The sequence below is a fragment of the Gouania willdenowi genome, chromosome 13 (assembly GCF_900634775.1).
Source record: "Gouania willdenowi chromosome 13, fGouWil2.1, whole genome shotgun sequence".
NCBI classification, from domain to species: domain Eukaryota; kingdom Metazoa; phylum Chordata; class Actinopteri; order Blenniiformes; family Gobiesocidae; genus Gouania; species Gouania willdenowi.
The window spans coordinates 31,450,583-31,477,950 of record NC_041056.1 but is presented as its reverse complement, the minus strand read 5'-3'; the positions used below and the strand labels follow the sequence as shown (position 1 = coordinate 31,477,950).

General features: G+C 37.9%; 1 protein-coding gene across 1 annotated transcript in view; it reads right to left on the bottom strand.

Annotated features, from left to right (window-relative positions):
* The window catches only part of LOC114474868 (calsyntenin-2-like), a 356,008-nt gene that overhangs the window by 102,805 nt on the left and 225,835 nt on the right, over positions 1–27,368 (bottom strand). The window contains exon 4 of the mRNA XM_028465442.1: positions 5,110–5,318. Within this exon, the coding sequence (XP_028321243.1) occupies positions 5,110–5,318 (209 nt within the window). The remainder of the gene's footprint in view (positions 1–5,109; positions 5,319–27,368) is intronic.

Below are 27,368 nucleotides of genomic sequence, written 5' to 3'. Positions count from 1 at the left end.
TTCAGATTATTCTGAATTACTTGTTGTTGTAATAGGATGTACATAGTGAATTGAAGTCAGTGAACCAGTGTAGGCGTCATGGGGGGAATTTGCGGGCAGGGGGAGCTTTTTTATTAATCAAAGGTATCTTTGATTGGCTATCGCAACTGACTGTGTCCATTCACTGACAGCGGACGGGAGTCTACTCCATAGATATAATATACTGTGGTGAAATTGTTTTACATTTGTACTATTGAAAGTACCCTAGAGCTGTCGTTAGGATCAGCCAATAGAATGTGTATATGTCTATGGCCTGCACTGTTGATTCACGTGATGTCACTCACATTGCTGCATGGCGACAAAGAGAGAGCGCTAAATTCAGATGGAGGGCAGGAAGTGAAGCGTGAGAATCTGCCGTCTGAAATAATCATAATGAACATGTTTTGTGGAGTTTACGACTGCTTCAATCGTTCCAACAGAGAAAAGGAAAAAAAACTTGTATAGTGTACCGAAGATTGTTGTTCACAAAGGTGAGAAATGTAAAAAGTGGATTTTAAACCTGCATATGCGGTCGGGAGGAGCAGAGTCTGCTATTCACTTGGTCAGATGTATGTTAGCGAGCTAACTTTGTTTTTGTGGCTGTGTTTATATAGCATTAAGTTGTCGTTAAATGCTCATTTACTATTATTACTAGTATACGCAGGGTTTTTGTTCCCCCCGCAGTTTTTTTAATGCCCCCCCCGTAATACCGCCTGGCGCCAACTCTGCAGTGAACTATACCACCAGTTGAGTGACACAGGCCAAGTAGTAATCCTTAGTCTGTCTACTCACCCTGCCAAAACCATTAAGAGACATCTAGAATCTGACCACATTTGTCATAACTAGCTTCAACGTTTGGTAATACACGTACTTCGTAAGCCGAACTTGGTAATGCACGTACTATGAGCATCATAATTGTTTAGTACATTTGCATGGCTTTTAGTTTTGATCCCAAATTGTGGGCTAGTATTTTCCCCCAAAGCCCCAACAATGCTGAAAAACCTGTGGATAAAGCATCTTGTACTTCTGATAGTCTATTAACATTTAATAAGGATTATATTACAAAGGACAATGCACAACATGAAGTCGATGCTGATGTAAGCAGAAAACATTCTTATTATTACCACTAAAGAAGTACACATTGAAGAGATGCTCATTGATAGAGCGCTGGAAACTAGGAGATAGCTGCTTGTATCAATGCAAATATGAAGCTTGCAGTTTGGTAATGAATGGATAAAAAGGTGCAGAGTGAGCATGATGTGGATAATGTGGTGCAGTTAAATATGAATGTGCACATGGAAGCATTAGGTGTAATTCATACGAGAATGGCTTTGTTCCTCTTTCCATCCCCAGTACTCATTCTCCACTTTCCCGTAAGCTTGTTTACCATTCCTCCTCTCCCCAGTTTCCTCATCCCACCTTTCAATATCACTGCTCAGAGCACATAATTGTCTCCCTGTTTTGCCGCCTCATCTCATTTCCTTGCCTCGTTGGTTGTGCTCTACTCAAATACACATGTACGTGTCTATACCTTTATGCTTTATATGGGATCCTACTTTTGAATCCACAATTGCTAAACACACTTGTCTGTATCAGCAGCCTGCACACAAAATAAGGCCAGGAAGTCATTATTGTTTTCTCTATAGGTATTTACCGAATGACCACACTCTCCCTTGAAACTGAGAACTTTCTACAGAACTGCTTATGTAAACCCATAAGTCTTGCAACTGGTAGTCCTTTCAGGGCCGCTGATGACCAATAACCGGTAAGCGGCTTATTTGGCCCTCAGTGGAGAAACCAAAGAAACAGGCAAGAGCATTAAATGTCACTGTTTCTACAAATAAACACTCCCAAGATAGTGTTTGGTTTTGCAAAATTGCATTCAATCTTAAATGTCCCAAAGGATGCAAACTTAAAGCTCACTTTTAGCACAATGCTATAACACATCTTCATTAGTTATAGAGCAGATTCAACTCTTTTGACAAAGCACTTTAAATATATTTGAGTATATTAACAATTTACTGGACTTTTTGTGTGACACAAAAGTACAGCAAAAAATAAAATAAAACCTAAAGACTTTAGCCTGATTAAAAAAAAATTAAGCCTCGTCAAAACTGCTATAAACCCTCTTAGGGCTGGTTGATTTTGCCTAAATAAAAATCTCAGATTTTTTAAAGAAAAATTCGATTTGATTTTCAATTTTTTTTTTTTTTCAATGCACTTTAAAATGACAGACATCAGATATATTGTCAAAAGTGCAACTTTATTGCTGTGATTGTCCTCAAGAGTTAAAATGCATAGAATAATCCCAAAATAAAAAGTAAAAGAGGCTCTGTCATTCAACAATTTCAAGCTTTAACCCAGGTTTAAGCAAAAGTGAAACAGCAACTTCTTACTTACTGTAAATTACAGTTTGTTGTTATTTCTGCTTGCATTCCTGGTACAAGTATGCTAATTTAACCAAATTGAATGCAAAAATAAGCCCCTACAGGTGGATTCTAACACTATTATGCAGTTCAAGAGATATTGTTGTAAGTTGTAGTACGGTAGAATGAGTGAGTTTATCTAGGTAATGTATTCTCATTTAATATCAGTTAAGATTTATTTATGTAGTTTCATGAATAACACGTATCACAAACTGTCATCCTAAGTTAAGTAGACAATAGTATACAGATGAGAACATATCACATTTTTTTAGGTATACTTAGGGAGAAAATAAATTGTATTACTTGCCCAGTTTTATGTTGTTTTGTTTTACATTATCTGAGCTATGGGTTTCCTCTTCTTCTTCTACACTTAACTTACTCTCACAGCCTCCTTCTCCTTTCCTCCCTCCATCATCTTTGCTCCCTCAGGCACTCTTGAGTTTAAGAACTCTCAGAGCCTTTTTTTAAAGTAGTCAATGATGAAGCAGCACCCCTTGAAGCAGAGATACGACTTACCCACATGCATCATGAAGTGAGTATGACACAAAACTCTTCCTAGTCAGGATTTTTCATTGCACCGCCTCAACTTGTGGCAGTTGGTACTTGCAGAAAATTAGATAGCAATGCTAATTGCATCCAGAGAGCAGACAAACGTAAGTATGTGGAAGACTGAGTTGGTGGTGTAGCTGAAAAAAATATCTCCACCTATCTGGTTGACATTGTGGTATCACTTTACACACCCTGGAATTGAACATGGGACTTTACTGCCTGTAATTTGTCTCCCTGTGCTTGTCTGGGTTTCCTCTTGGTAGGTCAGTTATTCATCATAACCAGAGATATACAAAGTACTCATGTCACTTTATTAAAACTACTCAAACACGAGTACAGTAAGTGTAGCTGTCAGGTATGTATCGTGGGCATACTTAGTGAGCATAATACTGTGTTATTTTGTTAATGTTATATTAAGCATTGTTTTAGCTCTGCTCCAGTCACAGCATTACTCTATTGAGTCAGCACTGATCGTTGTGTGATGCCTGATAGGAGAATTTCTGACGCTGACTGATAGAGTCTGGTGTGATGTGTGTGAAAGACGAATGTAAAATAAAGTAGTTGGTTGTGAACACATCAGTGTGTAACATGTTTCCTGGCAGCTCTGCTTCACGGACACAATAGTAGCTTTGTCAAAATATTACTGAATTGAAAGTACTAAAGTATTTGCATAAAAATACTTATGTATTGAAAGTAAATTAAAAAAAAAAAAACTTGATGTTTTATATACTGAGGTACTGTTGGTTCATGTTTTTTTATCAACTACCAAACAGTGAACGTATCAACCATACGTAAGTATCGGTACAGTTAGTTGGGTTCAAATATTTTCTCCATAGAGTTGATGAAATACTTTTTTTTAAATATAATGACAATATAATGACAAGAGAGCAAAGATAGTTTGGTAAAAATGTAAGAAGTAAAAGTAAAAAATAAAAGCTCAACTACAGAAACCTGAAAAGCATCAGTAATACGGTGTTTGTGTTGTGTTACTTCCCATCTTTGTCATTAACAGATGAAAGTATAAAGCACAGCGCAAACAGGAAGTAATGTATCAATAACAACTAACAATGATTTGAAAAAAGCTAAAGAAAATCTAAATCAAACTGAAAGCATATTCTGACTGAAGTTGTTTATCTGCCCTGCCTCATGCTCTCCACTCCTGCTCGAAAAAGCACTTTATCATTCATTAATGTTTGCTCAGGTGGAACTTTTGGTTGTTTTTTGGTTTCTATGAATGTCCTGGTCAGATTGGCAGAATTGGATGGAGGCATAATATAGTGATTTTCCAAGAGATCACCAATGGTAAGTTATCCCAATGAGCTTTTCATATATTTTCAACAACAGCTGCTGTCAATTTAGCAGCTAACCCCTAACCCTGCACACAGGCGGATAACAATCCAGCTGCTGTGCTGTGATGAGTGTAGCACACAGAAATAAATACTTGAAGTTTATGGTGGTGAAGGACCAATAATGCCTTCAGGACTAGTTAAGGAGCACAATGGTACACCCAGGTCTGCTTCAGCCAAATGTCTGATTGTTTCTGCTTTCAATGAGTGTGCATTACTAACAGGCCTCCATGAATACCTGTAGTTACATTTTAAATGTTTGATTGTGTTCTTGTCAAAGTTGTTGACCTAACTAATGCACTAGCATCATATGGTTTTTATTCGTCATTCTTATCCCAGCCTCCTCGCCCCGTTGGCTTTAAGGCTCACACCGGTCAAGTTATCTGAATAGTGGAAGATCTGCCTTGTTTTCTCAGACCTTGCCTTATGTATTAAAAGTGTACTCATGTTCCTTAACCTTCTTTATTTCAATTACTTTACTAATGTGTTTTCTATGTGTCTGGCATTGGCATGTACTCCGCTCTCCCTGCTAATGTTTTTACTAGTTTGCTTAATGCTTTTTCTCAGCCTTGACTTTGCGCTTGGATCCTATTGTGTTTTTTATTTAAAAAAAAGCATCGGTTTCTCACTGTAAGCACTATTTTTGACTTGTAGCATAATCCCAAATATTGTCCATAAAACAAACTTAAAAACTGTTGATTTCATGAGATTTTGTATTTTCCCCCTCATAATTTCAATAACTTTCGAGTTGAAACTATTGATTTACTCACCATTGCGATCAATGGCGAATGGTGTGTTGGAGGTTGTGATCTGGTAGTTACAGATCTGACTGTACTGTGGAGAGCAGTCCTGGTCAGTGGCCTCCACTTGCATGATGGTATCGTAAATCTTGCCCTCCGTCACTGCTGCTCTGTAGTGTGGCTCCCGAAACACTGGGGCAAACTCATTCACATCGTTGACCTGAATGTGGACCACAGCTCTGCAAACAGTATGGAACAAAAAATGCATTTACTCAGGGTAATATTAACTGCATTGAATGTTATTATTATATTAAAATATTTACTCATGACAGATGAGGACAGATGAGTATGTCTGTTTTGTCTGAAAACTTGGGGAGCTGAAAATATCCTAAACAAAAACAAAAAAGACTGGAGTTCTCTCACTCATTGCACATCAATAAGCTACCCAAGTCCTTTCATAAAACCTGATGAATACCATCAGCAGGAACATCACACTGTAAGAGCTGCCACTTGAGAGCGTCGCTATTGAGCCTTTTAAACCTGTTTAGAAGAGCAGTGCTGTTGCAAAACAGTCTCATCACAGCCATTAATGTAGTATTCACACCTGAGCTCTCACAAAGTGACAGGCTCATCTTTCTAGGCAAATGTGTTTTTTGGTTTCTTTCTGTGGAGATTAAATTCTATTGTTATTGTTCCAGCAAAGTGATTTTCTTTCATTTCTCTCAATTATTTGAAAATGATAAAACTGATATAGCAAAAAATGCCACCAAGAGAGGTTTGACAGCATCAAACAGAAAGTTTATTTCTTAATATTGTTGTAAGAAGGCAAAAGGAGTAGATAATGACCATGTACTCTATGTTGGGATTAGAAAACACACTTTGTTCTGTGAAAGAGTAATTTTATATCACAAGCAGGGTTCTATTTTAAAATCTAAAATACACTTTTACATTTGATGGGCAGGTAGGCCTACATGACCCGGAAAAAAAGAAAAAGCAGGTCTGCAAATGGATGGATGGATGGATGGATGGATGGATGGATGGGCAGATAGGCCTTTGAACTGTGCGACTGGTTCGCATGGTTCAGCATGGTTGCAAACGTGAATAAGAAAAAAAAACAAAGCATAATAATGGGAAAGTTTAATCTATCAGAATCAGGTGGGCACAATTCTGAGGGTGAACACATCTTCTGTCCACACCTTGAATAATTACACCACTCGGGCTTTAATGTGTGCCGTGCAGGCTGCTGCGCTGCTCAAAATACAGTAGGGCTAGACTGAGTGCTAGTGGCAGTGACTCACAGTTAGCAAAATATCAACAGCATGCAGTTCTTGAAGATTATATTTTGCATGCTTTAAAATCATTTATGTGTATTTTTTTTTTCAGGATGTGTTACAAATATTGGTGTTGATCAATCATTGATAACCTGGTGGATCTTATGGGCTGATTTATTAACAGTTTGCAAGTGTGAAGACATGTACAAATATGGCTTGGTGAGAAAATAAGAAATGAATCTACTAAACCCACGCAATCAGGATTGTGTTTGAAAAAAATGTCAACTATTTATTTTGTTTGTGAATACTAGTGCAATGCCCATAGGAAGTATGTATTGCTATAGAAAGTGGGAGGGTAAGAAACTTTTTCTTGAATGGCCAAATGAGGTTGTGTTTGAAGGTGAGACGTCATCACTGTGGAGGTAGGATTGATGACATCATCACTGTGGAGGTAGGATTGATGACATCATCACTGCTGAGGTAGGACTGATGACATCATCACTGTGGAGGTAGGACTGATGACATGATCACTTTAGAGGTAGGACTGATGACATCCTCATTGTGGAGATAGGACTGATGACATCATCACTGTGGAGGTAGGACTGATGACATCATCATTGTAGAGATAGGACTGATGACATCATCACTGTAGAGATAGGACTGATGACATCATCACTGTAGAGGTAGGACTGATGACATCATCACTGTAGAGATAGGACTCAAATAGACTCAATTTGTAAAACATTTATTCATGAAATAATTTATTAAGGTATTATTGCGGTCCAAACAAATCTGACGTTGCACACCCTTGAACGAAGCAGCAGCCATGTTGAAAGTCTCAGGTCAATCTGATCCTGATCCGCAGAGATATTTGAGGAACACACACACACACACACACACATGCACGTGCACAGTTTTTTTCAAAACTTTTTCTGCTTTTTCAAAAAAATGTGCAGGTAGGTCTTCACAAAAAAATTGTCACTGTTTGTTGAAGGAACCAATATATTGTTTCCTGGAATATTGCACTATACTGGTGTCACTATACTGGTGTCACTGAAAGACCCTATTTTTTGTACTATTGTAGATACTAATTTGTTTACATTGGTATGTTGACAATTATTTACAGAAATGTTGCACTAAAATAGTGTCACTGTTCTTAGGACACTTTTTCAATGTATTGTCTTTCAGAGATATAAAATAAAAATTGTATTTTTTCACTTAATCTTTTTTCTTATGTCATAGATTATCGTAGATTGATTTCTGACCAATATATCGATAATCGCAGTATCGTCATATCATGAGATAATTGTTATCGTGAGCGTTGTATCGCATATCGTATCGTGAGGTACCCAGAGGTTCCCACTCCTAATAGGCAGGTGTCAACTGTCAGTCTTACGCACGATGGCTGCATGCAAGCGTACATGTGAGGAGAGGACAGATTGTTTTTGCGGTATTTGAATGAAGAAATTAAAAGAAAAATGATCCTGCTTATTTGTTTGTGCTGCCTTCTTGAAATGACCAGGCTTCATGTCTGTTTAGCAACTTTATTTCTTACCACTTCTTAGTTTGACTTCACAAAGAAGTTTGTGGTGCACATAATCAAACAGAATGTTCATTAACGCATCCTCTGCTATCAGATCACTTTTTAATATCTTTTAACATTATCCTAGAGGATCTCGCACTGTGCAATAAAATAGTTACGAGTAGAAATCTGTCCAATAGTGCTGTGGCTAAATTTAAAGAGGCCATTCCTGCTGCCTTAAACTCAGTGCACCATCCAATGAATAACTATGATATTAATTATAACCCCTCTCAACTGGATCTGCTTGTCGATAGCTCTGCTAGTCTACTAAAATCCACCTTGGACTCAATTGCCTCATTGAGGGAAAAAACTATTAAACGTCGGAGGAAAGCTCCGTGGTTTAGCTCTGAAACTCGCACACTCAAACAAACAACCCGTAAATTAGAGAGAATGTGGCGCTCCAATAAAACAAGAAAGCCATAGTAAATACATGACAGCCTTACGACATACTCGATCTACATACTACTCCTCACTAATTGAAGAAAATAAAAATAATCCGAGGTACCTTTTCAGCACTGTAGCCAGGCTAACACAAAGTCAGAGCTCTATTGAGCCCATGATTCCTCTAGCCCTCAGCTGTGAGGACTTTATGACATTTTTTAACGATAAAATTCATAAGATTAGAGATAAAATTAGCCACTCCCTGCCTTCACCTGGGCCTGCTGTACCATTAAATGTAAATAGGCCTAACCTAAACTGTTTCACACATATAGGACTTCAGGAACTTAACTCTATTATTTCATCCTCCAAACCATCGACCTGCCTTTCAGATCCGATCCCAACTAAGCTATTTAAAGAAGTTGTTCCCCTGGTCTGCCCATCTTTGTTGGAGACAATAAATATATCCCTATCAATAGGCTATGTGCCACAGTCCTTTAAAGTAGCTGTAATCAAACCCCTTCTCAAAAAACCTACTCTTGATACCAGCACTTTAGCAAACTACAGGCCTATATCTAATCTTCCTTTTATTTCAAAGATTCTTGCGAAAGTTGTGGCGGCTCAGCTCTGTGACTTCCTTCAAAACAACAGCCTGTTCGAGGACTTCCAGTCAGGTTTTAGAGCTCAACACAGCACAGAGACTGCTATAGTTAAAGTAACTAATGATCTACTCTGGGCTTCAGATGAAGGACGACTCTCAGTGCTGGTTTTATTAGATCTTAGTGCAGCTTTTGACACTATAGATCACTATATTCTACTAGAGAGATTAGAGGAGTTACTTGGAATCACAGGGACTGCCCTTAACTGCTTTAAGTCATACCTATCTGATAGGTACCAGTTTGTACACGTGAATAACAAGTCTTCTGTGTACACTAAAGTAAGTTACGGGGTTCCTCAGGGCTCTGTGCTAGGTCCAATCCTCTTCTGCATCTATATGTTCCCCCTTGGTAATGTTATGAGAAAATACTTTGTTCACTGTTATGCTGATGATACCCAACTGTATGTATCAATGAAGCCAGGTGAGACAAATCAGCTATCTAAACTTGAGGCCTGTCTAAAGGACATTAGGGCCTGGATGGACCAAAATTTTCTTCTTCTTAACTCAGACAAGACTGAGGTCATTGTACTGGGCCCACGACACCTTAGAGAAACCTATGCTAGCCTAACTGCCCTAGATGGCATTACTCTGGCACGAAGCACAACTGTTAGAAACCTTGGGGTTCTATTTGATCAGGATTTATCCTTCAACTCTCACATAAAACAAACTTCAAGAACTGCCTTCTTTCATCTCCGTAACATTGCTAAAATCAGACCTATCCTGCCTCAGGGCGACGCCGAAAAGCTAGTCCATGCTCTTGTTACCTCTAGACTGGATTATTGTAATTCTCTTTCAGCAGGCTGCCCGAGCAAGTCGCTTAAGACACTTCAGCTGGTTCAAAATGCTGCAGCACGTGTACTGACTAAAACTAGGAGAAGAGATCACATTACTCCTGTATTAGCCTCTCTGCATTGGCTTCCCATAAAATATAGAATAGAATTCAAGATTCTTCTTCTCACTTATAAAGCCCTAAATGGACAGGCACCAGTCTATCTCAAGGAGCTTGTAGTGCCATACAATCCCCCCAGAACACTACGCTCTCAAAATGCTGGACTACTCGTTGTTCCATTTGTCTCTAAAAGTAGTATAGGAGGAAGAGCTTTCAGTTATCAGGCCCCAGTTCTCTGGAACCATCTACCAACCACGGTTCGGGGGGCAGACACCCTCTCTACCTTTAAGGTTAGGGTCAAAACATTCCTCTTTGGTAAAGCTTTTAGTTAGGAACCAGCTCATAGCTCATAATTAAGATGCAATAGGCATAGACTGCCGGGGGGGTCTGGCATGCTCGTTTGGAGAGAGGTTGGAGAGGGCGTTAAGAGAGAGGTCATTTAGGTTAGAGAGGGACCGGAGAGGGTCCCATTCCTCTCTCAAACACTCCCTCTATGTCTGCTTCTTCCCTTGTGTGTTTGCTCCTGTACTCCTTCTGGCTTTTGTCTTGCAGGTCCGTGGGATCCTTAGTGTGGAGTTACAGAGACTCAACAACTCTGTCTCCACCCTTTCCTCTGCACACACCCAACACAGCATAACGTGGATGGCTGTTCATCATAGGAATGGGATCCACACAAGGTTCCTGCTGCTTAACAGGTTTTCCTTGCCGCCATGATGAATTCATGTTGGGTGTGGGATACATATGTATGTGTATATACGTATATATGCATATGTGTGTATCCATAAAATGAAGAGTCCGTCCTTAAGACTGCTCTACTGTAAAGTGTCTTGAGATACCATTGGTTATGATTTGGCGCTATACAAATAAAAGATTGATTGATATTGATTGATTGATCCTTTCACTGAATGAATGTACCAAGCACTGACATCATAATTTAAGATTGAAATATTAAGTTTTGCAAAACGGAATATTTCTGCAAATAAAATGTGTATCCTGGATTTATAGAATAACGTGAAACATATATAAGTTGCAGCAATTGCTGTATTTTCATGAATGTCACATTTTTCTTCCACTTAAACCTCCAACATTTATTTTTCCTCTCTTCTCCTTTAACCCCTCGACTTGTCTGCTCTTATCACAAATTCAAACAAAGCGTGTATTAATAATTATGCATTGGCAGTCTTAAATCAAGTAAAGGCAAACATGAGAGTTAAAGGATTGATGTCAACAGCTGTAGCTGATACTGATGAGAAGCACTACATAGTGAATTCCTCAGCAAACCTTGTTTTGTCATGATAATGATATTCCCACAGAAAAAAACATCACATCCAAGCTTTATTTTTAGTTTTTGTGACACTCTTCTAGAGTGGGGGAGCAACAATATGCTACGCTCCCCTAGGGTTAGGTACTGCGGGGATACTGTTCTGCTTCGATGCACTATATAAATGCAGGCTTGCAAAACTGTCTTATTGTTAATGTGACAGTGCTCTGACACTTTCATCTGGCTGAACCAGATGTCCAGTTCTCATGAGGAAGTGTGCAAAAAACTGCGTTTATTCATGCAGAAGTGAGTTAAATGTTGCTGGAAAACCATTAATCTCAAGTTAAAAATAGTGCTCTCTCTGTTGAAGTGACAAGTCTGGTCTCAGCAGGGTACTCACTGAGTCAGAATAACACAAAGAGTAGGTGGTACGTAACCCGTGGAAGGAGGATGATCAAAACCCTTTTAAACTTAATGTGAATGACAGCCTCTGAATGACTTGAGAAAAATAGAAGAAGAAAAAACCTTGTACAACTTCACCACATGGAACATTTAGCAAACTTACACTTTTCTACACAAATGGCAAACTATTGGTAAAATAATGACAATGTGTGATAAGGTCTGGGACTGGAATAAAAACACATCATTAGACCACCAAGGAAAGACCAGGGGGCTCATACTGTATATAAATGTTGCACACTCACAATATGTGGCCTAAAATATGTGCATGACACTTTCCATACAGTCTGTGATTTATGAAAATATACGTAGGCTGAGAATCAATGGTTTATTTTTAGTTTTACAGCAAATTTTGATTTTTGTTTTAGTCAAAATCTTTTGATTCAAATCCATATTACCGTAATTTCCGGGCTATAAAGCAAACTGTTTTATTGGCCGTATGACAATAATTTATCAATTTTCTAAGAAAAATCCACATAATTGCCGCAGCAGAACATAGGCCGCACTCTATTGGCTGATCACGGTGCCCTTCAGACAACTCGGCCAATCAGAACAAGCAGGTAGGCGGGCTGATGTACCCATGTTCGGTTTCACGGAAATGTCCGTGTTTCAACTAATAAGTTTCCTTTACTACACCTCACGTCTACATATCAGTCCATTTACAGCTTTTTATTGTCACTTTTTAGGACAAGAGCTTCATGTGTTGATCTCACCACACAGTGGGGACCCATAGACAGACTTCTACTCTGTTGCGTTTGATAAAAATGATCTTGTATCATGTTGTCCACGTCACACTGATAGCACAGGCGTAATGTGTGGGTTGATTACGTTTTGTTAAATAGTTATTGATGCTGGAAGTCCGAATTTGTGAATATCTGCCAACTTTACAGAACAGTATTACGGTGTAAATAGTATCCAGATAAACTGATGACTGGGCGGACTTTTGCTCCCAGTCCGGACATAAAAAGAAGCAACGCATAAGTCACATTACTGGTGAATTGAAACATTATTAATATATCAATAAATCAAAACCAAAAAATGGATGTTATGTAAAATATGCACATATGTGGAATCAGAGGTGGTGTAATGAATCTACTGGTCCTCCTCATTTCTTATGATCAACTTTCATGTGTGTTGACGGCTGCTGTCAGCGGTATTTATAACTTGCAAAATAAACATTTTACTGCCCTCATAAAAGCTGATATTGTCTTCGCAAAAGTGTCAAATGTGTCAAAAATCTAACATCTATTGTTCATCACACCAGCCTAACACCAGTTTATTTGGATACGAATCGTCACACCGCGAAACAAAATATATATATATATATATATATATATACTGTACGTGAGCTGCTTTTTACAAGATAAAACATCCACAGACTGAATGAAAACATGAGCAGCCCATTTCTGTCCAAATCACAGATATGCCCATTCACATTGAATTAGTATTACCACAGGACCTCAAAGATCAGCAAAATATAGTAGGTAATTTGCGGGGGAATTTTTACTTTACAAATTTTACAAATTACTGACATGGCCGATTTACATCAGATTAACATCACAGACATTCTCCGCAATTATTACAAATCGCATGTGGTCCCTAGGTAAAACTAATCCCGTGCAAATAGGGCTATTGTCTAGTTATTGTCACTTAAAAAATGTAAACAAAATTTGAAATCAACAAAACTAACACTGGTGAGAAACCAGTATGTTCACTTTGCGCTCTCCCACAAACTAACATCTTTCTCACAACCAGCAGGTCAGCACTGATTGGCCGGTGCCAATCAGAAATTATATATATATATAAGTTTATATATATATATATATATAAGTTTATATATAAATATATATAAACTTATATATATATATTTTTTTTTTAACGTTATATTTGTTAAATAAAACAAACCCACTATTTCATACATCTACATATAATAAAGCTTATTGATACTAACTTTGAGTTGTTTAATCCATGCACATGCAAGCTCCTCCCATCCGCCCCGCCCCTCTCAAAGCCAAAGCCAGCCTGCAGACCAACATGAGGAAAGTTGTTGCTAGCGGTATTGAAACATGGCCGGAGAAGCGCAGCAAAAACACTTGGTAAACAAGTCAGATACTCTTCTCTGGGAACACTTTGGGTTTGATGATGAAGACCGAGAGCAAAAACACATCACATGCAAGAAGTGTTTTGTTTTGTGCAAAAATGAACAAACCTGATTTTAGTGTTTGAAGGATTTTATTTATGTTTAAAGAATATATTTTATGTTTTTTGTAGAAAAAACATAACTTTTTTGTTGACAAATAATCGTTTGAATAATTGTGATTTCAATTATGACTAAAGTAATCGTGATAAGGGTTAGCGTTACCCTTACCCAGGGCTCTGAAACCGGCGGCTCTGGAGCCTCATGTGGCTCTTTGACTCTTTTGCAATGGCTCCCTATTAAAAACAATACACTGAAATAAAGGGTTGTTATTTTTTTTTTTTAAAGAGGCTATTAATAATCAATGACAAAAAAAATCATGATATGACAATTTGTGAACCTAAAATAAATCACGTTGTGCAATAACTTAGCACCTTTCGACTTCACCTCCTGCAACATCTACAGACCATCAACTTTCCTGCACCTGTGGCTAACCTTAAGTTTTAATCCCTGGTAAGATAACTAAATTAACAAAAACACTATTCTGAAAAAAAATAAAGAGATTTTAATTGTGTGGGGACAGATTAACTTAACCGCCAATGTGCCAGTTAAATATGCATGCATTATGTGTGGCAAGAAATGCGCAATTAGCATGTGTTGATCACATGATCATGTGATATCTAATTCAAGTTACTTTTTGTAGCCTTTCAAATACATTAACTAAAAGAAATTTTCTTTATATAACATTGTGTTCATGTAAACTGAGATGCATAAGAATTTGAAGATGCAAGATACTGTTTTGTTGTTTCTTGATGCTAATTTTTTTTATTTTCAACTGTTTAAGGTGCATTTTACATGATCAATATAAGTCAAACATTATTCTGTATAATAATTGTATAGCATTTAATGAACTTGGTGTTTTTTCGGCTCCGGGAAGACTTTAATCCAAGTGAGATGAGGCAAAAGTAAAGGTTTCAGACCCCTGCCCTAACCCTAACCAGGAGCTTTTTGAACACAGGAAAAGTCAGTATAGCCTCTGAGAAACTGGCATTTTCAAAGAAGTAAAAGCTCGAACAAACTTTAAAAAAGTCGACATATTTCTGTAAGAGGTGTTAATCAGTAGAATGACTTGAAAGATCAATTAAAACAGTCCAGAACAGAACAAGCTTTCAAAAAGATGTATGAATCTACCAAAATTCAGAAATGTTTATTATAAATCTTTGTGTTTTTGTCTCGTGGAAGTCTGTAAACAGGGTTAGGCATAATAATCAATAAGACTTATTAATAATAAGTCTTAACTTCAGCCTAAACCCTTTCAGTTGTGCTGTACACAAAATAATGAGAATGCTATGACTGAATAAACTACTACTATATATAGTCTAACTAACACGAGCTGAAGAAACACAACAAGTTCTTACTCCATACTGTATGTGAGACTTTCCTCTCTTTTCTCTCTCTTACTTGTAAGGAATAATAGTCCTATTAAATAAAAGGTTCTGACAGAATGGGGTTTCACTCACATTTGCAAAAAATGTCACAACCGTGAAGTTTAGATTTTTGGTAGAACAAAGATTTGACACTTTGACAGGGTACTCTCTGTGTGGTGTTCCCTTGTTTTCATGCACCGGAAATGTATTGTGACAGCCTTATGCAAACAACATACGTCTTTTTGCCCATTTTGCTGTTCATGAGAAAGTGACTGGATTGTGTGTGTGATTCTTAACTCCCACGTTTACTTCATTTAATTTTTTCTAATTCTATTTATTCTACGTATTTTTATATTTCTGCTGTTGGATTGATTGACTGCTACCAACAAGGTTTTGTTGTATTGTTTTATCAGTGCAATGACAATAAAGATTATATTATTAACCTTAAACCTTAGCTTAAGGATAATTTAGATGTTATTTCAATTTGAACTTTTTTTGATTATCATTTATTTTGTTCAATTCAAGGTTATTTTCTCTTAAGATTAGTTCATTGTGATAGATTTATTTATATTTCTTCATATTTTGTTATCCCAACTATATATACAGTCTGTGGATGTGTGTGAACCCAAACTTTGGGTTCACACACATCCACAGACTGTATATATAGTTCAATAAGTACGATGGCCAGAATGTCTGGGGCTCTAGACGTGTGTAGTGTGAGATGTGTATTTCACCCAAACGCTTGTGTGTGTTGCATTACATTTAGATGTTTTCATTTTAGGGTCATTGTTTTGGATGACAAAAAAATGTTCATACCACACAGGAGTAGTGTTTTCACTGTTAATTTGTGGGATACCAATGCCTGATGTCATATTGGACCACTCATACTTCTCCACCAACACATCCAAGACACCCCATGGCTTCAGCTTGGTGATGTGACACAGGTCCCCTTTCTTGGTTAAAAAAAAACTCCTTGAAGAATTTACCTGTCAGGATCTGCTTCCGAGGAACTTCACCCAACAGCTCAATGATCAATGCTATGTGATCTTCATCTCTGGGGTTCAAACATGTAATCTCCCATTGCGAGCTGAAAAGCTATGCACGCTGTGCTCCAGATATCTGCAGGCGTGCTATAGCCAGAGGCCATCAGCACCTCAAGAGAGCAGTATCATGTCTGAATGGAGTCAGTGAATTGTTTGTTCATCCAGCAGGCATTGCCAAGGTCAGCGATTTAACTTGTAACTTTTCAGCATTGCAAGGCTCCTAAGGGTTTACCAGAAAGCTGCCGGAAGCCTCGTTCAGCCTGCTCCTCTGTACTTTCACTTTCCTCTGATGGCTGCCTCTCAGGAGTCAGCTCTGTGGTAGCATGGTTGGCGATGTCTTGGTGTGTGGCAGACATGGAGAGAGTGGCGGAGGAAGTCGGGTCCTCAGTCATCTCTGTGGTCTCCTCATCCTCTTCTTCAGCACCTTCAGGAACAGCTCTACTCTCTATGTCCTGTATCATCTTCTCCAGCAGCTCTGCCTGCTTCTTTCGCTTTTTCTTCGTTTTCTTTTTTAATAATTTTGCCGTTGGATTAGGTGCTGGAGCTGTACTAACTGGAGCACCGGACTTCTGTCACTGTCGCTGCCGTTTTTTCGATGTAAGGCTTGTCGACGGTCAGCAGAATGTTCTCTGGTTTGATGTTCATGTGGATGATCTTACATTTGGAGTGGAGGTAGTCTAAACCCTGCAGAACCTGTTGAAAGATGCCTTTCACGCAGGGATGATTTGACTTGACAATCAACTTAAAGAGGCAGCCCAGGACCTCAAAAACTATACACACATGGGCTTTATTCATGCCAGAAATGTTTAAGTCTTCTAGCAGCTGCACTACCCTCCCTCGGGGTCAGCGGGATCTGTGTTTCTCACTCTTTCAGCAGCCTCCTGCTGCCCATGCTGGACCTGGTGCCTGAAAGGAGGGCCACAACAGCCCAGTGCCTCAACCATCAGCGACGTGCCGTGACCACTAGGGTAGGGTAGGCAGGGCCTTCCAAATCGAGCCACCAATGACAATTCATATGTTTCTGCTGGCAAGTGTTAATTCAATTAAATTAAATTCAACTTTATTTGTATAGCGCAATTTACACCAAAGCTTGTCAAAATACAAAATTCATAATAAGAAAGAAAAAACCCAACAAGATCCACATGAACAAGTAATTAGCCATCTAACAAAATCAACATCATAAACACCATTAAGGAAACATAAACAATTATTTAATATAGCCTCCATACTCTCCCAACAAGATATATCTCATGACACGGCAGCACATCCGTTGTTTGTGTTGGAAACACAGAAACACAAAGAAAATGACAACAACAACTCGGAACGGCCTCAGTGAGGAGCATCCACAAAGCCAATCCTTCCTTTTGTTCCATTCACTGTAGAAAATATGAACAATTTTCTGACGTTATCTTTGCTGAAGGTCTAGTAACTCAGGTGTTGGTCTCCCATCTTTTAAAAGCTGTCGTTTTTCCTCAAAAAAAAGTTTCTTTATCATCTCTAACGCTGTCATCCTGCCTCTAGAGTTACCCCGCCCATTAGCTAGAGAACGTAGCAGCAGCGTTCACGTGGTATCAATTCACTAATGCACTGTGAACTTAGGTATAGCATTTAGCATAGCACGGTTACGTCCAAAGGCAGCTATCTACGCTGCTTTTGGATGTAACTGCGCTATGCTAAATGGTTTTCATCTTGGGGAACTGACTAAATAATTTACATTATAATAAAAATATCAATTCACCCTTTGGTAGGCACTGCCTACCTTGCATACCTTGACTGCATGTCACTATCAACCATCCATGGCTCCATCACATTTGCACCTCTGCTGTGACAGCCCCAACATCACTGGCTCATACACTCACCCATTGAAATGGAAAAAGTAATGCAAGCCATTTTTTTTTTTTTTGGGGCTGCTTAGGATTTATCAATATTCAACATTTTTTACCCCCTCAGGCTTGAGATTTTTTTCTGCAAATAATCATCCTAATTTAAGCAAAAGCTACGAGACTGTCACGTGAAGGGAAACCACACTTAAAAAAACAAAAACAGTTCATGGGGGAACAGCCAATATGCCAAAACCAGCATAAAAGTTGCCAATAAAGCCTAATATCGATGCTGAAAATCACAGATAGTGAATGTTTCATATGGCGGTCCTCAAAGTAGCAGTGAAAGCATTTAGAGTTCTAATGGCTTCTGCTTTAGTGTGCGTAGTGTTGTTAATACCTGCATAAAGCTAACTAGAATGCAGAGCATCTCAGCACTGGTAAACAGATGGAGAAAAAAATGCTTTTTATTGAGCTTAGGTTTCATATTTAGTGCTTCCAATAAGAGAAAAGCTACACTTTTACCTGCCAAACTATTTTCACTGCAAAAGTTTTTCACATGTGAAGAAAAATACAATGCACAAAAAGATCATTGGTCAGTGGGACTTAATACATAACTAAGCAGAACACTTTTCAGAATGCCTACATGCCAGTTACTTCTATCAGAGCGTTCCTCATGCCCTCTGCAGTACCAAAGAGTTGTCCTTTAGCTTTTGTCTCAATGCAAATAAACCACAAGTAGATTCTCTCTGCTGTTGGATTGAAAAAGAATAGACTGTACGAAACATAAATACTGTAATAGTTCTTTGCATCTTCTCAAAACCCTGTTCCTTCTTTTTCTACAAAATGTCCCTTCACATGTGTTTTTTTAGTAGTAAATAAAATAAGACGAAGCCGTGGAGGACATGAGGGACAATGTTCTTTCAAATGAACAGCTGCACCAGTCTTCTCATCCTTCTCCTGCTGTTGATGCATTCTCCAACTAGTGTTGTGTTCAAGACCGCACTATCCGAGACCAAGACTTGCCCGAGACCAGAATGCACCGAGACCAAGACAAGACCAAGACTTTCGGGAGCCGAAAATGTGCAAAACAAAACCGATATTATATCAGTGATATTCTGATTAAAACACACATGAATAAGAACCAATAAGGGATTAACAAAGATGAATGCTGAACAAGGATATTATAAACAAAGTAAAATGGATTATAAATGAGCTAACAAATATTAACAAAATTAGAACTAACTTCTGATTGTAATGGCTCACTAAAAATAATGTTACCTACTTCAATTATATAAGGTGGAAAAAGCAGACCCAATTCATCTGCACTGTGTGTCTGCTCTGATCAGCTGGGATCGGGAGGCGGAGGAGCGGCTCTGCGTCTGACTGTCCTCACACCATCGTACTCTATCATTAGATATATAATGGACATCCATCAGATTTAATCCTCCTTCCACCAAAGACTAACTGTTTGCATGTGTTTGGCACTTCATGTCTCAGAGGTCTGACCTACTGTAGTGTACATTTGTGTTTTACTTAAAGCTGATATGAGCAAACTAGCCTCAAGGAGTTTAGGGTGAATTCAGTCAAGCTTGGTATTTCTGCTGACAAATGAGTAAACCTTACATCCAGCCAAGTAAAATACATAGAGCACACAGGGCGCCATGCTGCACTGTACAGAGCTCACACACGTGATGTGGCTCCATTGATGAAAAGAAGACACCTTAAAGGTCCAGTATTATGCTATTTTTCACCCATCTTTATTTGTTCAAAGAAGAACAACATAGTATTTGAGGTTTATTTTCCAAAACGTGTCTGTTTCCCAGAGTTTTAGCCTCTGAAAATGCACTTTCATGACGCTCCTAAAAACAGGCTGTCTTGGGGCCTTCATGCATATGCATGAATGGGCACACCACAGCTTTATTACCATAGCAATTGTCTTTTGCTATCTACACACTATTCTTAGTCTGAGAAAGAGGTGCTCACAATCTGACATTATTGTAGGGTAGGAGGAGCCAGGATTGTCAGGATGAGGAATATCCACCTTATGACATATTATTGTGCAAAAAATCCAACTCGGCCATTTGGGGCTGAATTTTTACAAAATGTGGAGTAACAAGGGAGAGAAGACACATGCAATTTTAACTGTGGCCCTCTGAATGAGTCTAAAGGAATGTATATCACTATAGCAAAACCATTATAAATAGGGGTGCACCGATTGCAGTTTTCTGGCCGATCACCGATTTTTATTTTTTTATTTTTTAACAGTGCATACACCTTGAATGTTCTAGTCTTGTATTGTAAAACATTTAACAATACCTGTGAAACGATACAAACTTGTTGTTTTAACTGCACACTACACATTTTCAGCTCTTTGCCAGAAATAAAGTGTACAGCAGTATTAGTATTACAAATAAAGAAAATCACAGGGTTTAGGGTAGGTGATAAAATAATCATCTACAGGACAAACAAAAAAAAAATCTTAAACTACCAATAAAGTGTCCTGAGTTTTAAGTTTCCTTGGAGAGCAAAAATAAAAAAAAAAAATGTTATAATGCAGCAGCTTTATGCATATTTAAATATAAAAAAGGATAAAAGCTCCTAAAAGTCAAATTATTCTACAAAAATAATAAAGTGCATCATGAGTCATGTAATGACAAAATGAACATGATACAGGTTAGTTGTTCTGTCATTTGTTACAGCAGGGCTGCCAAGATTCAGAAAATGACAAGAGTGAGACTTTAGTGACATGAAGCGTTCTGGAGAAAAAAAAATGACCTTTTTTAAACATCGTTTTGGTCTGTTTTAATGCTGATTTCTACCTAAAGATTGATGTCCTCACCTCCATGCCAGCAGCTCTCTCTGCACTGTGGCCTCCTAATGCTAATTTTAATTACGGACATGCAAACACCAAAGGTATGAAAAAGATGAAATAAGCAACTGGCAGCTCGGGCGCCAAATACGGCCCTTGGTCTAATGTTTTGCGGCCCCCAAAGTAAATGTAAAAAATACACAAAACAAGAGCAAGATAACACAAAAACTTACAAAGAATCACAGCATTGCACGAAAATACAGTAAAAGACGAGAAAAACAGAAAATACTCCAAAAACACTCAAAACTACTACAAAAATGAGCAAAAAGCAACAGTAATACACACAATTACTCAGAGAAATATACAACATTACAGAAAATGACAGCAAAAGTACACAATAAGATAGAAATACACAAAAAATACTCAGAAAATGCAAAATGGCAACACAAATACACAATATGACTGCAAAAAAACATATATTTTACGGGAAAAATACACGAAAAGACTACAGCAATGCACAAAATGTCCGATGAGTAAGACAACAACAAACAAACAGAATGACACAAAGACACAAAATGACTATAAAACCTTTTTGTTCTTTCCTGTATTAATGCTCAGATCGCTCATTACTCTAAATGCCGACATGAATGTTGATCATGTGACCCTCCGAGCAAACAAACCCATTTCTGTGGCCCCACTATCATAGAAGTTGCCAATATATTTGTACAAGTTATAAATACTTATTCATTACTTATAGTGTTGTTTGGTTATAAAAGTACATGTACAAAAGCATATAAGCAATAAAAAACAAATAAAAGTTAGAATTTATATGGTTGAAATTAAATAATCATTCAGTTTCCTTTGCACGTTTAACTCTATAAATAATCAACTTAGGATAACAAATCCACTGTCTTTTTAAAAAATCTATTTGACAATAATGTTTCCTCTCCAACATAATAAACCATAGAGGACAAAATACAATAAACAGGAACTGATTTTATGTGAAAACTATATTTTTATGCATTTTGTAGGTTATTTATACTTTGACATCCTTTAACTAATATTAGCCAATGAGAACATAAACAGGGCGTACAAACCTGGTATTAGATATAAATGTGTGTGACGACACAGCAGGTGTATTATGAGGTTAAATGTGTTCCCTCCTGTGGCTCCTCTTTACCGTCTCTACCTTGTTTAAAGCCAAAATAATTCCAAATGTGACTTTTGGAGTTTGTTCTTTGGAGCAGAATTAGTGAGGCCACTGACGATCGACGCTGCGGCAAACTCACCACTCGGGTCTGTTGCTACAGCCATGGTGAGTGTGTTGTGTTTGTGATGGTGTGCGTGTCTGGGTGAGACAGAACTGTAGCTTGTTTGTTTGTTTGTTTTGAACCGTAATTCTATCGAATTAGAGCTGTTTTCATTCAGCACATATTCATGTCTGTGGTTCAGCCAACAGAAACACACGAACAGCCAATCAGCTAACAGAAGCAAAAAACTGTGAACTTGTATCTAACAGAGTTCATGAACGAAAGAGGACTTGTTGATATTTGGAGAACAGATGACCCAAACGATAGAGAATTTACATGGAGAAATAGAAAAGGTAAATTACAATTCAGAATAGGTTTCTGGCTGATCTCTGAATCCCTTTCACACTTACAATGTAAAACTGAAATTATTTCAACACCTCTAACGGATCACAAAACAATCTTACTCACCTTAAATTTATCAACAGGTAACAATTTTCACAGATGTCCAGCATATTGAAAATTAAATAACTCCCTATGTTACAAAATGTCTGTAAACTCATAAAAGGCAAAATATCTGAATATTACCGTGTAGCAGAAATTGAAGGGGAATATAACAAACATTGAGAGCTGTTAAAATTTGACTTAAGAAAATTGTTTAATGGAAACTGGATCCAAATTTAAGAAAGAAAAAAAAAAGAAGAAAATGATTCAATTACTATGCTTATTTTCTTATCATCTATCCTGCCGTAAAATATATCTGACTTACAACAAGCAGAGTTATTAACACTCCAACTGAAATTAGATCAAATGTACATCGATAAAGCCAAAGGAACATTCATACGATCAAAGGCAAAATGGTTAGAAGAGGGTGAGCAGAATTCCAGTTATTTTTTTAAACTAGAAAAACAAAGACAATCTGAAAATAGCATAAACACACTATCAATTAATGGTGCTATTGTGAATGAATCAAAATGTATCTAAATGTTGTGAAAGTTATTACAAAAACTTATATAAATCTAACCTCTCACCGTCGTACACAATTTTTTTTCCAAAATGTAGGTAATGTTAAATTATTGAGGAATCTAGTAAAATAATTTGTGATTCACCAATTTCACTAGAAGAAATCTCTCAAGCTATTGTTCAAAAGCTCAAGTTAAATAGATTTCCTGGCACAGATGGGCTGTGCTAAGTATTGAAAAAGAACAGCTTCCTCATACACTGTGTCAAAGATTAATCACTTTAATTCCAAAACCTCAAAAAGATCCTTTTGTTTTAGATAATTACCGTCCTATCACCCTACTTAATAACGATTATAAAATTTTAGCTATCTGCTTAGCAACTAAATGTAAAGAAATACTGAATGATATAATTGAAGAATCTCAAAATGGTTTAATGACAGGTAGATACATTATGAACAATATAACATTAATTCTTGACATATTAGACTATTCTGATCTTATTTCAGAAAACAGCTTCATTTTATTCTTAGATTTCCAAAAAGACTTTGATTCAGTTGATCATGATTTTTTCTTTAGAACTTTAGATTTATTTCAGTTTGGTGAATCTTTTAAAAAATATATTCGTACCCTATACGCTTTTGGAAACCGTTCTATAAAATGACCCAATGACACAACTCAGAGATTTAATATTGAACGTGGAATACGCCAAGGATGCCCAATTTCCGCCTTCCTGTTCCTTTTACCGATGCAAATCCTGGGAAATTATATTAAGAATAGTAAACTTAAAGGAATCACAATAGCAGGTTGAGAAATATGTCTAAGTTAACTTGCCGATGATACCACACTTTTCTTAAAAGATACTTCTCAGATAGACTATGCATTTAAACTTTTAGATACATTTTCATTAACTTCTAGTCTTAAACTAAACCTCTCCAAATGTGAATTATTCCCTGTGAAATCTTGCAGTGCCTTACGAATATCCAGAATTCCTGTGAAACAACAAGTTAAATACCTGGGTGTCACTATTATGAAAGATGAAACCCAAAGACCAAACAAAAACTTGAATTATCTAATTCTCTTTAATATGTGGATTCAAAGGGACTTATCAATCTCAGGTAGAATCTTACTTTCCAAAGCTGAAGGCCTTTCTAGTCTGGTCTATGTTTGCTCTACTCTAGATGTCTCTAATAAAATAAATACTCAAGTTGATAAAATGTTATTCGATTTTATCTGGAAGAAGAAAGCACATCTCATTAAAAAAATTTAATGATTAATAAATTATAAAAGCGATGGTGATTCAATGTAATAGATTTTCATACCTAACATTCCTCATTTAAAATCAAATGGATAAAAAGATCAATCAATCAATCAATCAATCTTTATTTGTATAGCGCCAAATCATAACCAATGGTATCTCAAGGCACTTTACAGTAGAGCAGTCTTAAGGATGGACTCTTCATTTTATGGATACACACATATGCATATATACGTATATACACATACATATGTATCCCACACCCAACATGAATTCATCATGGCGGCAAGGAAAACCTTCTGTTAAGCAGCAGGAACCTTGTGTGGATCCCATTCCTATGATGAACAGCCATCCACGTTATGCTGTGTTGGGTGTGTGCAGAGAAAAGGGTGGAGACAGAGCCGCTGAGTCTCTGTAACTCCACACTGAGGATCCCACGGACCTGCAAGACAAAAGCCAGAAGGAGTACAGGAGCAAACACACAAGGGAGTAAGCAGACATAGAGGGAGTGTTTGAAAGAGGAATGGGACCCTCTCCGGTCCCTCTCTAACCTAAATGACCTCTCTCTTAACGCCCTCTCCAACCTCTCTCCAACCGAGCATGCCAGACCCCCCCCCCCGGCAGTCTATGCCTATTGCATCTTAATTATGAGCTATGAGCTGGTTCCTAACTAAAAGCTTTATCAAAGAGGAATGTTTTGAGCCTAACCTTAAAGGTAGAGAGGGTGTCTGCCCCCCGAACCGTGGTTGGTAGATGGTTCCAGAGAAGTGGGGCCTGATAACTGAAAGCTCTTCCTCCTATACTACTTTTAGAGATGAATGGAACAACGAGTAGTCCAGCATTTTGAGAGCGTAGTGTTCTGGGGGGATTGTATGGCACTACAAGCTCCTTGAGATAGACTGGTGCCTGTCCATTTAGGGCTTTATAAGTGAGAAGAAGAATCTTGAATTCTATTCTATATTTTATGGGAAGCCAATGCAGAGAGGCTAATACAGGAGTAATGTGATCTCTTCTCCTAGTTTTAGTCAGTACACGTGCTGCAGCATTTTGAACCAGCTGAAGTGTCTTAAGCGACTTGCTCGGGCAGCCTGCTAAAAGAGAATTACAATAATCCAGTCTAGAGGTAACAAAAGCATGGACTAGTTTTTCGGCGTCGCCCTGAGACAGGATAGATCTGATTTTAGCAATGTTACGGAGATGAAAGAAGGCAGTTCTTGAAGTTTGTTTTATATGAGAGTTGAAGGATAAATCCTGATCAAATAGAACCCCAAGGTTTCTAACAGTTGTGCTTTGTGCCAGAGTAATGCCATCTAGGGCAGTTAGGCTAGCATAGGTTTCTCTAAGGTGTCGCGGGCCCAGTACAATGACCTCAGTCTTGTCTGAGTTGAGAAGAAGAAAATTTTGGTCCATCCAGGCCCTAATGTCCTTTAGACAGGCCTCAAGTTTAGATAGCTGATTTGTCTCACCTGACTTCATTGATACATACAGTTGGGTATCATCAGCATAGCAGTGGAAGTTAACAGAGTATTTTCTCATAACATTACCAAGGGGGATCATATAGATACAGAAGAGGATTGGACCTAGCACAGAGCCCTGAGGAACCCCGTAGCTTACTTTAGTGTACACAGAAGACTTATTATTCACGTGTACAAACTGGTACCTATCAGATAGGTAGGACTTAAACCAGTTTAGGGCAGTCCCTGTGATTCCAAGTAATTCCTCTAATCTCTCTAGTAGAATATAGTGATCTATAGTGTCAAAAGCTGCACTAAGATCTAATAAAACCAGCACTGAGAGTCGTCCTTCATCTGAAGCCCAGAGTAGATCATTAGTTACTTTAACTAAAGCAGTCTCTGTGCTGTGTTGAGCTCTAAAGCCTGACTGGAAGTCCTCGAACAGGCTGTTGTTTTGAAGAAATTCACAGAGCTGAGCCGCCACAACTTTCTCAAGAATCTTTGAAATAAAAGGAAGATTAGATATAGGCCTGTAGTTTGCTAAAGTGCTGGAATCAAGAGTAGGTTTTTTGAGAAGGGGTTTGATTACAGCTACTTTAAAGGACTGTGGCACGTAGCCTATTGATAGGGATATATTTATTGTCTCCAACAAAGATGGGCAGACTAGGGGAACAACTTCTTTAAACAGCTTAGTTGGGATCGGATCTGAAAGGCAGGTCGATGGTTTGGAGGATGAAATAATAGAGTTAAGTTCCTGAAGTCCTATATGTGTGAAACAGTTTAGGTTAGGCCTATTTACATTTAATGGTACAGCAGGCCCAGGTGAAGGCAGGGAGTGGCTAATTTTATCTCTAGTCTTGTGAATTTTATCGTTAAAAAATGTCATAAAGTCCTCACAGCTGAGGGCTAGAGGAATCATGGGCTCAATAGAGCTCTGACTTTGTGTTAGCCTGGCTACAGTGCTGAAAAGGTACCTCGGATTATTTTTATTTTCTTCAATTAGTGCGGAGTAGTATGTAGATCGACTATGTCGTAAGGCTGTCATGTATTTACTATGGCTTTCTTGCCAAAGTATTCGTGACTCCTCTGTTTTATTGGAGCGCCACATTCTCTCTAATTTACGGGTTGTCTGTTTGAGTGTGTGAGTTTCAGAGCTAAACCACGGAGCTTTCCTTTGACGTTTAATAGTTTTTTCCCTCAATGGGGCAATTGAGTCCAAGGTGGATTTTAGTAGACTAGCAGAGCTATCGACAAGCAGATCCAGTTGAGAGGGGTTATAATTAATATCATAGTTATTTATTGGATGGTGCACTGAGTTTAAGGCAGCAGGAATGGCCTCTTTAAATTTAGCCACAGCACTGTTGGATAGATTTCTACTTGTAACTATTTTATTGCACAGTGCGAGATCCTCTAGGATAATGTTAAAAGATATTAAAAAGTGATCTGATAGCAGAGGATTTTCAGGGTAGACTTTTAGTTCATTAATATCAAGGCCATATGTTAGAACAAGATCAAGAGTATGATTTAAACGATGAGTAGCTTCATTAATAGTTTGAAAAAAGCCAACTGAGTCTATTAGGGACATAAAGGCTGAGCTCAGGCTATCACTATCTTTGTCCACATGGATATTAAAA